The 12,497-nt window shown below is 35.4% G+C and overlaps 3 protein-coding genes across 4 annotated transcripts in view; all 3 read left to right on the forward strand.

Annotated features, from left to right (window-relative positions):
• LOC105166169 (elongation factor 1-delta) lies at window positions 739-3,282 on the forward strand. Its single transcript, XM_011085422.2, has 8 exons — window positions 739-868; window positions 1,071-1,191; window positions 1,469-1,585; window positions 1,666-1,756; window positions 1,955-2,078; window positions 2,321-2,434; window positions 2,673-2,834; window positions 3,068-3,282. Coding segments are annotated over exons 2-8 (696 nt in total). The 5' UTR covers window positions 739-868; window positions 1,071-1,105; the 3' UTR covers window positions 3,070-3,282.
• Window positions 3,937-9,389, forward strand: LOC105166177 (UPF0235 protein At5g63440). 2 transcript variants are annotated; one of them, XM_011085434.2, is made up of 7 exons: window positions 3,937-4,278; window positions 4,464-4,578; window positions 5,935-6,088; window positions 6,382-6,478; window positions 8,228-8,316; window positions 8,397-8,465; window positions 9,067-9,389. In XM_011085434.2, exons 1-7 carry the CDS (start codon window positions 4,164-4,166, stop codon window positions 9,124-9,126), a joined length of 699 nt encoding a protein of 232 aa, XP_011083736.1. In that variant the 5' UTR covers window positions 3,937-4,163; the 3' UTR covers window positions 9,127-9,389. The 2 variants fall into 2 exon arrangements, with proteins under 2 accessions (XP_011083736.1, XP_020549422.1); XM_020693763.1 differs by having other exon boundaries at window positions 4,478-4,578.
• Window positions 10,276-12,497, forward strand: part of LOC105166186 (SWI/SNF complex component SNF12 homolog) — a gene marked incomplete in the record, with an annotated part of 3,266 nt that continues 1,044 nt past the window's right edge. The window contains 2 exon segments of the mRNA XM_020695578.1: window positions 10,276-10,394; window positions 11,006-12,497. Coding sequence (XP_020551237.1) covers window positions 11,019-12,497 — 1,479 coding nt within the window.

Below are 12,497 nucleotides of genomic sequence, written 5' to 3' on the forward strand. Positions count from 1 at the left end.
TTTGAAGTATGAATTTCAATTGAAAGCTATTTTTTTTTATATATTCGTTCAATATAGTAGTCAAATTCGTCATAATATGGTTACATATGGGACTAAAATTGATAGTTTTTAAAATTATGGTACCTAACTTGTAAAACTACTGAAAGCAAGTCAAGAAAACATTATGGTCTAAAAATAGCAGTTTACCAAAGTTTAGTACTGCTCTTGCAGATCACCTTGCAGGTTGATACTAGAAATACAACTTTCCTTTGTGATCCCCTCGAGTATTTTATCAATGTTTTTCCTTCTTTCATAATACGTATTTATTTTGCTAACTGACTGTCAGTTATTTGCCTACCACCAAAATTGTAAAATATTTGAGGTCCTCGTACTATGAATTTTTTTTATTCCAGTTTCAAGGAAATGTAAATATGTCTACTCGTATAATGTAATTGATAAAAATTTTAGATGTGAGAATAATTTAAAGTATTTATATAAAAATATAGCTCAGTATATATTAATGGTTGCATCGCATTACACTTATTTATTATTATTATTTTTTAATAGAGTTGCCAAATTTACAATAGTATGGTAATATACGGAATTAATATACATTATTTTGAACACTGTGGTATCAAACTTGCAAAATAGTGAAGGTAAATTAATGGTTTCATGTGCTTTTATCGGTGTAGAGCTAACAATATGACTAAAATTATTCTAATTTAGTGAAATATGAGGGACTAAAATTTATTATTTTGTAAGTTTTAGTACTAAATTGCAATTTCCCGGAACAGACCCAATCATGAGGCAGCAAAAATAAAACCCTAGAGGAATCTCTGTTCCTTAATTCTCGTCCATTCCAATTCTCCACAATTGCAGCCCAGCTTCCGTAAGTCTCTCTCTCTCTCTCACACACACACGGGCGCGTGCACTCGCATTCTAGATGTATATATGAATCCGATTGTGTTAATGTCCCTGGGAGAGCCCTTGGTTTCGCGTGGATTCGATTCGATTCGATTTGATTTGATTGACATGGCAATTGAATTTGGTCTTTTAAGTTTCACTCAAGCTTCTACTTTCTTGCTTGCCAGAACTGACCAAGTTCGAATCCGCTCGTTCTTAAGCCATGGCTGTCACTTTTTACGACCTCAGCTCACCTGCTGGCCTCAAGAAGCTTGATGATTACCTTTTATCTCGCAGTTACATTACTGGGTGAGTTTAGCTTTTTTACTTTTTTTTTATTTTTATATATCTTGAGTTTCTTTGGTTTTCCTTACTGATTTGTACACTGTTACCTTTGAATCCTGTACGTGCGAACAGCAATCTGTACCTTAGATTCGGATGATTGAAGTGTATATTGTGAAGATAATTAAGAATCAATATGATTTGATGCATACCTTAATTGCTAAAAATGAATGCAATTGTGCACCAATCTCTCTGCTTGTATAGGTCATAAATTGTTCGTGTTGGTTAATACTCCTTGTTTCAGGTATCAAGCTTCGAAAGATGATCTCACTGTTCATGCTGCCCTCTCTAAGCCTCCATCATCCGAATATGTGAATGTGTCACGGTGGTACAACCACATTGAAGCATTATTGAGGATTTCGTATGTCCTTGTCTTCCTTGAATTATGAATCTGAGAATTTTGCAGTTAGCTTGCTTATGCATTTGCTTGTTCTTTTGCAGTGGAGTTTCTGGGGAAGGAAGTGGTGTAACTGTTGAGGGCTCAGCTCCAGTCACGGAAGCTATTGCAACTCCTCCTGCTGCAGACAACAAGGCAAGATATTGGAATATAATTTTATATTATCCAGGTTTTTCTGATATTGGAATTCTCTCTAATGAGCCCTCATTAAATGGATTGGCTTACAGTTCGCTGACTTAGTTAATCTTGATATCCAAGTGTTTATAAATTGAATCAGCTGAAGTTAATAACCATATTTATGAGCTTAAAATTGATGTGAAATGTCAATTTCAGGCCTCAGCTGCCGATGATGATGATGATGATGATGTGGATTTGTTTGGTGAGGAGACTGAGGAAGAGAAGAAGGCTGCTGAAGAACGTGCAGCTGCTGTTAAGGCTTCTGCAAAGAAGAAAGAATGTGAGTCCTTCATTATACATGTGCATATAGTGCATTTTCTCTTTTCGATGTATTATCCTAAGTCCTAACGTTAATTACTTGAGAATATTGGTTTTGAATCTTATGATGGATACGTCTTGTCTGTCCGAATATCATGGAAAAAGAATGGATTTGACATTTTATTTGCATTTATTACATAGATTTCTCCATCTCCTAGTAGCAATGATTTCTTGGCTCTTGCTGATGTTAACTTTTTCCGCCAGCTGGGAAGTCATCAGTCCTGTTGGACATAAAACCATGGGATGATGAGACTGATATGAAGAAGCTTGAGGAAGCTGTCAGAAGTGTGCAGATGGAAGGTCTCCTTTGGGGAGCATGTAAGCTTTTCTCCTCCTAGGGATTGGTGTAGTTAGATTGTGTATACCCAAGCTCACAGTTCACATTAGGATGCACGACTTTCATTGGTGTGAGTGTAAATGGTAATGGTGTCCCCCTTTCGTTCTTGGATGAGAATTATGGTGTGTATTTTCTGCATAGAGGTTTCTTGTATCGGAGCTTTGATCGTGAGCCACGATAACCATTTAAGAACGATAATTAACAGATTGGTGTTTACAGCAAAACTTGTACCTGTTGGATATGGCATCAAGAAGCTGCAGATTATGATCACCATTGTGGATGACTTGGTCTCCGTCGACAACCTCATCGAGGATTATCTGACAGCTGAACCAATAAATGAACATGTCCAGAGTGTCGACATTGTGGCCTTCAACAAAATTTGTAAGTATCTCTTGCATACTGATTTTGCTTCCTTTTTTCTTGTATCTTTCTTTCCATTTGGCTTGCAAGCATCAAGTTGCGTGCTAAGACAACTATGTCAAGAAAAGCTTTGCAGTTGTATGTTTTATATACCGTAAATGGTAATTTCAACATTCTCTTCTGAAGGGATTAAACACATATTTGATATGTCCTGAATTTCTGGTTTCTCACTGGGAAATTGTTTTTTCTTGCAGAATTTACCTGGCTCTTCCAATGGATGGCTGAGGAGAGACATACCGGGAATGGAGTTCATCTGTTATGTATCATGATGTCTGCATTTTGTTAAATTTCCTTTCTGTTTTCAACAAAGTTCCTTAACAAATTATGATATTTAAGTTATGTGGATGACACCGAGTATTATACCACCTTTGGGGGAATATGAAGATGTTTGTGCAGTGTGCTTGTCAAATTTATGTTTTTTCTTATTAACTTTCTTGTTAAGTACTTAACAAATCACTAGTGATTTCATCAATATGGGTTACCGACCTAATTGCAACACCATCATGTATATATATATATATATATGTCTGAATATGAGATAAAAATATAAAAATAATAATAATAACCATTAATATGATTTGGAAAAAATATTTGCAAAGAAAAAAATAAAGGATTATTACAATCCTTTCTCTTAAGACATGGGCTAATATCAGTAATTTTAGTAAATTTTTACTAACGAAAATATTTATTTTTAGTAAATTTTTACTAACGAAAATATTTATTTACTAGACGTAAGCAAATTTTTGGAAGATAATGTAATTAATTAATTAATTTTGACATTCGAGCAGTAATTGGCAATTATTTTAACAAAAAATGAAGATGGACTTGTTTTAAATAAAAAGAATTCATGATTTCACTTCACTGTTACGTTTCAATGTAAGCAAGAAAGAGCCAAAACATATGAATTTTCATACATTTAATAAAATAAAAATATATTTGGATTAAATAATTTTGACTTAATAATGTTAAAGTCTCTTACAGAAAATAATTCATTAAATTTGTTAGGACTATTTTAGTTAACTTTGAATTACAAATTTTGTTTTTCTAAAACATTATTGAGAAAACCTTCCATTGAAACGCGGCGCAGAGGATATAATTCCCATTTTCATTTAAGCCAAGTTCTCCATAACCCATTTTGCGCCTCTTTCTCTTCTCCCCCTCTCTGCCACTGCAACAAGAATTTGGGTTCAGCAAGATCTCCATACCTGGGCAGAGTTGTGCAGATTGAATATATACATATATAGATACAGCAAGGTATATATTTATATATACACGCAGACAGATACAGAAATGCCGAAGCGAACGACGCATACTTATTCGAGCGAGGACGCTTTGCCTGACGGCCCCGACTCCGATCTCTTCGTCTACTACTGCAAGCATTGCGGCTCTCATGTCCTCATCACCGGTGCGTTAATTTACCCTATTTCTGTTGCTTTTTGTACTCTGTGCAGTTGATGTTGTACCTTGCTGCTTAATTGTTTATGTATATATGTTTTTGTTACTCTTATTGTACCTATAACACGAGTCATTTTTAGCTCATTAGGACATTAGGTAATTGTTAGGTTTATGCACGCTAAAGTATGTTTGTAGATACACAATTGCAGAAAATGCCGAAGAGGAAAACAGACAACGCATATGTTTTGGACCGGAAGAAGCATCTTGCAAGGCTGAACACTAGCGAAGCAGGAAAGGTCCTTTTAAAGCGGTAATATTCTGTTAGCTATCTCTATCTGGTGAATGTTGTTGTGCATTGTCATTCTGAATGTGATGCTTTCGTGTATTTTCTTTATTAGTACTTACAGTTTGAGGCACAGGAGGAGGAGAAAGGATATGCAATTTAACTTGACAGCATCTTAAGCACATGGTTTTACCCACAGGGGCAAAGCCAGAAAATTAGTTTAGCGCTATTGAAATTTAATTATTTAATTTGTTGAATGAAATATTAAATTCATTGAATGTCAGTACAAAAAAGAAAAAAAGGAAAAGAAAATTAATGACAAATAAAGGGACTGGCAGTTTTACGATATTGTCACTACTTATATATATATTTATTTTGTCTCAATAATGAACTTTATGATCTTAATAATGACTATTCTTGATTAAAAATACTTAATGAAATAATGAGCTACTAATTTAAAAATTCAAATAGCGAACAATTACTTTCAAAATTTAAAATAATTTATTTCATAAAGATACAATACTCTCTAAAATTTTTTGTTTGTCCAAACTCTTAGCAACAATATGAGACTTTTTGGGTGTTTTTCATTCTCTTTTGTTGGTAAGAATTATAGAAAGTGGGACTTTTTTTCTTGAATAATATACAAAAATGTGGTTGATTTAGGACCAAACCATAGGGCCTGTCTGGGGCTTGCGCCCCTGTTCATCCATATATGAGCAAGTACATGATTTTGGGTGGAATTGAACTGTTAGTACATAGGTATAATGTCTTTTATTGTCTTTAACAGGCAACGGGTGATGCTAGAAACAGAAAAATTCACATATTAGAAATCTTTTTTTCATCGAATAGAATATTTACTGATGCCAGGAGATAAAATGTTATGTAATATTGAAGAATACGCCTCTATTGTATCTCTTCGTCATCACGACAGCTTTGAAACATAAATCAGATTTTCTTTTTCTTAAAAGTACGCAAGTAATGAATGTCATTACATGTTGTGGTATTTTTTTGGGAAAGCACATGTTATGGTATTTAGGCACCAGTGGATGTCAACTGAAGAAAGAGCATAAGTGGGTGAATGTCTTAAATCTGCGCTGGAGTGATGTCTTAAAGAATCCACAATCACAAGTGATGTTTTGCAAATTGTTTCATGACATGAACAGTTACTTGAAAGATTGAATTTAGTATAATACTCGTATGCTTAGCTGTTTGTGGGTTCATTTGGCCCCACATAAGATTTGACTTTTAATGTTGTGTGAGAGTTGTTTAATATTAATTGTTAGTACTACTGAAAAATACTACCGTCTTCTCTTTTGCAATTTAGTAGAATGTATGATCTAAACTCCACGATGTTCATCTTCATATGGTGTCTTTTTAATCCAGCGGTGAAGGGAAATTGGAGAGGCAGTATCGAATGAATTGTGTGGGTTGTGAGCTTTTTGTTTGCTATCGTGCAGAAGAAGAACTCGAATCTGCTTCTTTCATCTATGTGGTTGATGGTGCACTCAGTACTATTGCTGCTGAAACCAATCCACAGGTAACAAATATCAAATTCTTGATCCATTTATTCTTGTAAGTCTCTTTTCACTGATCTGTTAGATATATAAGATGGAAGGATTTGGAGAAGTGCAGTTCAGAAGGCAGTCATCACCATGTTTGTCACTTTTTGTTGAACTCATTATATGTTTGGCGTAACTGTCAAAGTATTTTCGTGCCTGTTGTTGCACAATATAGTGATATACTTTCTTGAATCATATATCCTTGGAGCTTTCTTCCCCAGCAGATAATTGTTTTGCTGTGTCATTATCTGCTCTTTGCCATATGCTGTAGGATGCTCCTGTCCCACCCTGCATATCACAGTTGGAAGGAGGCCTTGTTCAAGTGGCCATAGAAGTGGAAGATCGTGCACAACGCTCAGCAATCACAAGTAATCCCATCTCCATCTTTCGGAACACTACAATTTTTGACCTGCATTTAGGCTTAAAGTTCTAGCTTAAGAGAAACTAGGTACAAATAGACATGAATATGCTTAAGATCAAATCTTTCTTAGTTAATTTGCTGTGTGAGGTTTGTTAAGCCACACAAAATCAGCTCAGACATGGTTTTGGCTGTTTCTGAGTATACACTTGCCGTGATAATTATATTTAAAATACAATTTTTGTGGTGTTGAAGGACACAAAAAGTAATCTATCATATAAAAGGATGCTTCTTAGATCATGGACCCAGTTTGCTAATTACAGTTCGTCTTTGTCATTTTATGCCCCTAGGTTGGACAGAATGGAAGGACCTTAATTCTCTTACGGTTAATAGAAAAGAAACAAGGGATACCTGTGAAGTTTGAGACAAGTAGGGGTTTATTTCTATGTAATTATGGTCTTGAATACCATGGGTGCTGCTATTAAATATTCTAAATCTATAGCAACACTTTAACAAGCTTGTGGAAGAATACCTTTTCAAGAGACTTTTGTATATTGAGTTATGGTGTAGATCTGAAGGTGCAATTCTGTTATAAAAGACATGCTTTTGTGATAACTTTATTAGAATTTAGAACATTATATTGGCCATCACCTACAAACCGACATTTATATGACATCTTTCTAGTTTGTAAGTAAATCTAATTCTGCAGCTTTTAGGAAGAAGCACTTAATCCATGTGTTGTGAACATGGTTTGCTTGATCCGAAAACCATGAGCTGTGCATGTTGGTATCTTTTATTTTCATCATCTAAGTTGTAATGTTTGAATTCCCTGTACCTCAAGAGTGTGATTGCTCCTTTCACATGTTTCTGTTTTTTCACATACAATTTTTGCTCCCTTGGTTGCCTCTACTAACTAGCTTGTGATGGTGAGGATTCGATTAAGAAACCATGATATATATATATAAGGGTAAGTTACAACTACCTCTCCTGAGATTTGACATAATTACAAATACCTCCTCGTTGTTTGAAAAATTATAGATACCTCTCTTAATTTTAACGGCCGTCTAACAACGAGTCCATTTCGTTAGATTTTCATCCAATTTTTGTGGTGAACTGACCAAAATGCCTTTTTGGATTTTTGGATTATAAATTATAATTTGATATATATCTTATAATTTTTTAAAATTTTTTACCAACTAATATTTCCTCTAGATTATTTATTTTATCCATCCTCAATTTTTCTTTTATATTTTTTTTAAATATATATTTTTTATTTTTTAAAAAAGTTCAACAGGGTAAAATTGTAATTTTAACTTTACTGTCTAGGGGCTATATAATTATTTTCCGTTTGAGGGGGGTATTTGTAATTTTTCAAACAAAAATGGGGTATTTGTAATTATGCCAAACCTCAAGGGAGATAGTTGTAATTTACCCTATATATAATCTACTTAACATTTGTGTAAATCGGATAAATGTTGATGAGTGTACAAAATAACTGCTTGTCAGTAGTAATGTTGCATCCGTTTCCACTAGGGTAGACCATTTATAACACTGTTTACTGTGAAAGAACCCAATTTCGATTTTTAATGTGTTGAAAAAATCACTATTATTATTTGATTGATTCTCTCGTAACAGAGACATTGTCTGTGTAACAGCTGCCTACTTGAATATGATGTTGTGTTTATATTGAAATTTGAAATATGTAAGAGTGAGGTGTTTATGTTCTTTACTGAGGATGTATATTCTTGACTTATCCCAGGAGTAAATGCTGATGATGTTCGAGTTACTGTAGCTGCACCTGCGGCCCGAGGAGAAGCTAACAATGAGCTTTTAGAGTTTATGGGAAAAGTACAGAAAAGCTTTGGCCTACTGTTCAGTTTTGTAAATCAATTATTTTGAACTGACCTGGTAAGCATTTTTTGAAACAGGTATTGGGTCTGAAACTGAGCCAGATGACTCTTCAAAGGGGTTGGAATAACAAATCAAAGCTCCTGGTGGTACGTCTGACACTTGGTTTTTGTTCTTTTAAATTCTCTGTGGTTTTTAATGATTTCAGTGATCTAATTTATCTCATTGGTCAAGATCAATTACGTGGTTATTTTAGTCTCTGTCCGCAAGATCTTCACAGCATTTTTGCTTTATACAGAACATAAGAGCATAGGTGGTTCTGTACTAAGACCTATGGTTTTCTGAAAATGAACTACTGGGAATAAGAGTACAAACAATGGGGAATAATGCATGAGGTGCCTATGCAATAGTTTGCTATAAATTATCAAGTCATGACATCTGAACCAGATAATTAAAAAGGATAAAGAAGAAAACGAACAGCTAGGGATATTTGTGCTCATTTCAGATCCCCTTACACTCGGGCCATGCATATAGGTACAATTTTTTGGTGACATCATAGTTTATAAATTAACGAAAATACAAAAGCCATTGAAACTGAACATGAAAACAATAAGCACAGGAAGAGCATATTCATGCTATTCGTTTATCTAGTGCGGAGCAGTAGATGTGTGTGATCATTCTTTTCGGTTAACCTGAACTTTATTTGCTGGCAGTTTCTGCACTATATTGACAATACGGTTTCTGAACCAGGTGGAGGATATGACTGCCAGACAGGTATATGAGAAGCTTCTCGAAGCTGCACAACCTTGAGATATCTTCCCACAAGCAGCTTTGGTCTCGCGCTTTTCTATGTGAACAACTTGTTATTACGAGCGAGCTTCTACTAGTTGATTCTGGGGAATAGCAGCAGATTCATAGGCGTAGCGAACCTTTTCATGTTTCCTATGTAGAACAGTAACTTGACTTCAAACCACCCTTTTGTTCGTAGTTGAGGAATTGGATGCATTTGCTGCCTATAGACACGCGAGCTACTACTTCTTTATAAGCAAAGTTTCAGCCTTCATTGCATTCTATTCTAATTCTACCCACTGAACCACGCAATAGGTGGTCCACTAAGTGTGTTCTCAATTTTCGTGGGTGAGAGTTAGGGAGAAAATTAAACAATTCTAACTCATACTGTTCAAATGACAACCAGACTAACGTTACTAATAAAACTTGTAATTTCGGATTTTATGTGAAAAGAAGTCTATGACTGTCTTGATTTTAGTTTTCCTACAAGTTCACATGGCTCCATATTAAAAAAAAATAAACAAATTGAAATTCACTAATATGAAACAAAATATAAGTTTAAACTTAGAGTAGAAACATTTTAAATTTAGAATTATACAAATAAATTTAACGTTAATGACTTCAAAATACCCATTGTAGCCTTAGTTCATTCTTGGTTACATATTTTCATTTGTTCTTTAATTTTTTGTCCTTTTCTTTCTTGGAATAGAAAGGAAAGATATGAAATTTTGTTATGTAAATACATTTTATATTTAATTTAAAATAGTAGTAGGCATGTAGCATAACAAAAAATTGATTTTCTGTACTGTATTGCTGTTTTACATAAAACTTTAGTTGTCCATTGTCCAGGGATATGTCAACATCACCATACTCTTTATAATTTTAAAAGTTGATATTTCCTAAGGCTACATTTAAATAAAAAGAAAATTGAATGCCAGAGTCGTAAACTTTAAATTTTTTATGGATTATTGAATTATCAAAATATATGCAAAGTATTTATTCTTAAATTTCTTTTAAAAAAAATTCTGGGAGAAAAAAATAATTTTAAATATTATCAATCTAAATGCAATGTTATTTATTTTAGCGAAGTAGTATAATGGCTAAAAAGGGTCCACCATGGACAGGATTTCCTGAGAATAGGGGCAATTGATGGAGGGTACTTTGGACACTTTGCCTTGTCAATAAAAAGTGCAAGACTCGGCAAATTCCGAATCAGAAATCCCTAAAACTCATTTTCTCCCATTTTCTAAATTCGCAGCGGAAGCGCTTTTTGACTGCTGCTCCTTCTCGTAAGTTCATTTCTCTGTGTTTTTGTCTTTCTCCATTCACAATTTCTTGTTCTTATCTCTACATTTAATCGTCCTGTTAGTTTTGAAGCGTCTTTGAAAAATGCAGTTTCATGGCTCCGAGTTTACAGCTAAAGAACCCTCATTTTAGCTGCAGAACTTTCATTTCTGGTGATTGTAGCGGAGTCCCTTTGGGAATTTGTTGTAAATATTGTTAATTTATGGCGGGATGGAGGAAATTGGTTAAGGGACGATGTATCTTGAATGGTATTTAGTGGTTTTGTTTAATCTGCTAAGAGCTTCTGTCGAGAGCGGTTGATTTCTTTTTTTCAGTCTCCATGTGTTTTGGACTGAATAGTGGAAGCTGGAAGGGAAAAGAGAAGAGAATCAAAAAGAGTATTGATGTGGAAGGGAACTGACTTTTACTTGCAGTGTTTTGTTTGTGCTTATGATAGTTGATATTTGTTGTAGCTGATTTGTTTAAAAGAGAAGGTTCCGTTATTGGTGCTCAAGGACGGATATGTCAAGTTGTTTTCATCTTTGCCTGTTAGTGTTTTTTGGATTGATGAAAAGTTGATACATTGCAGTAATTGTGGTTCTTTTCAATGCTGTAGATTGGAAGGTCCAATGAACAATCATAGTATGAACAGCAATAACAATTCAGTTCGGGCGAATTTTGCTTTTGGCACTCCAGGGGGGATGCAAATGCCAATGCAAATACCCATGAGTAGCCAACAACAGGTACCCCATCTGTCTCAGTCACAACCTCAAGGCAGGCCCTACTTCCCTGGGCATTTTCAATTGTCAGAACCTCAAGTTCAGGCCTTTCCCCAGTCCCAGTCAGCTCAAGCTCAAGTGCAAATCTTGGCCCCATCCCAGACTAATACTAACATTGGTGTCTCATCCCCCTCCATGTCCACGCCAGGTTCCGGAACGGCAGGAACTGGGAAACGCCTTCAGAAGCCGCCTTCTCGACCTTCGGGGGGATCATCTGGTCAGGGCACTGCTTCTCCCATGAAAACCATGGAACTGGCCCCTGCTGTGCGTAGAGGGAAGCGGAAGCTTCCTGATAAAGTAATTCCAGATAAAGTTGCAGCTATATTTCCAGAATCTGCTCTTTATAATCAATTGCTTGAATTTGAGTCTCGTGTAGATGCTGCCCTTGCGAGAAAAAAGGTTGACATTATGGAAACCCTGAAAAACCCTATGCGAGCACAAAAGGTTCTACGGATTTATGTCTTCAATACATTTGCAAACCAAACAGGGATAGATTCACTGAAGGAAAATGCTGGGCCGCCTTCATGGTCTCTCCGGATAATTGGGAGGATTTTAGAAGATGGGAAAGATCCTACTATGGAAGGACCAATGAAGAGATCAAGCTTTTCCTATCCAAAGTTCTCATCTTTCTTCAAGAAAATTACTATATACTTGGATCAAAATTTGTACCCAGATAATCATGTAATCTTATGGGAGAGTTCCCGATCGCCTGTGCTTCATGAGGGCTTTGAGGTGAAGAGAAAAGGTGACAAGGAGTTCACTGCAATTATTAGATTGGAAATGAATTATGTGCCTGAGAAATTTAAGCTCTCTCCTGCATTGCAAGAAGTTCTTGGAATTGAGGTGGAGACACGTCCAAGAATCATGGCGGCACTTTGGCAATATGTAAAGATGAAAAAATTACAGATTTCCGGCGACACTTCTTTTTTCATGTGTGATCCACCTCTAAGGAAGGTGTTTGGAGAAGAAAAATTGAAGTTCTCCATGGTCTCTCAAAAGATAACACCACACCTTACTCCACCTGGGCCGATACATTTGGAGCATAGGGTAAAGCTTTCAGGGGCTAGTCCTGCTGGAAATACTTGTTATGATGTTTTGGTTGATGTTCCCTTGTCAGTAGAGGACATGTCAAGTTTCTTGGCTAATTTAGAGAAGAACAAGGTGATTGATGCATGTGATGAAGCAATTTCTTCTTCTGTGAAGAAAATACATGAACATTGTCGAAGGCGAGCTTTCTTTCTCGGATTTAGTCAGTCACCTTCAGAGTTCATTAATGCCTTAATTGCTTCTCAAGCAAGGGATTTGAAGCTTGCCTCTGCTGATGCCAGT

Source organism: Sesamum indicum, linkage group LG1, assembly GCF_000512975.1.
Source record: "Sesamum indicum cultivar Zhongzhi No. 13 linkage group LG1, S_indicum_v1.0, whole genome shotgun sequence".
In the NCBI taxonomy this organism is placed as follows: domain Eukaryota; kingdom Viridiplantae; phylum Streptophyta; class Magnoliopsida; order Lamiales; family Pedaliaceae; genus Sesamum; species Sesamum indicum.

What these genes read in the sequence shown, in the direction of transcription:
- LOC105166177 (XM_011085434.2), top strand. Translation starts at nt 4,164, where the DNA reads ATGCCGAAGCGAACGACGCATACTTATTCGAGCGAGGACGCTTTGCCT. An exon ending in GGAAAGGTCCTTTTAAAGCG is followed by an intron (nt 4,579 to 5,934) that starts GTAATATTCTGT and finishes TTTTTAATCCAG; the next exon opens with CGGTGAAGGGAAATTGGAGA. An exon ending in ACAAATCAAAGCTCCTGGTG is followed by an intron (nt 8,466 to 9,066) that starts GTACGTCTGACA and finishes TTTCTGAACCAG; the next exon opens with GTGGAGGATATGACTGCCAG.
- LOC105166169 (XM_011085422.2), top strand. Translation starts at nt 1,106, where the DNA reads ATGGCTGTCACTTTTTACGACCTCAGCTCACCTGCTGGCCTCAAGAAG. An exon ending in CTCCTGCTGCAGACAACAAG is followed by an intron (nt 1,757 to 1,954) that starts GCAAGATATTGG and finishes TGTCAATTTCAG; the next exon opens with GCCTCAGCTGCCGATGATGA. An exon ending in AGGTCTCCTTTGGGGAGCAT is followed by an intron (nt 2,435 to 2,672) that starts GTAAGCTTTTCT and finishes TGGTGTTTACAG; the next exon opens with CAAAACTTGTACCTGTTGGA.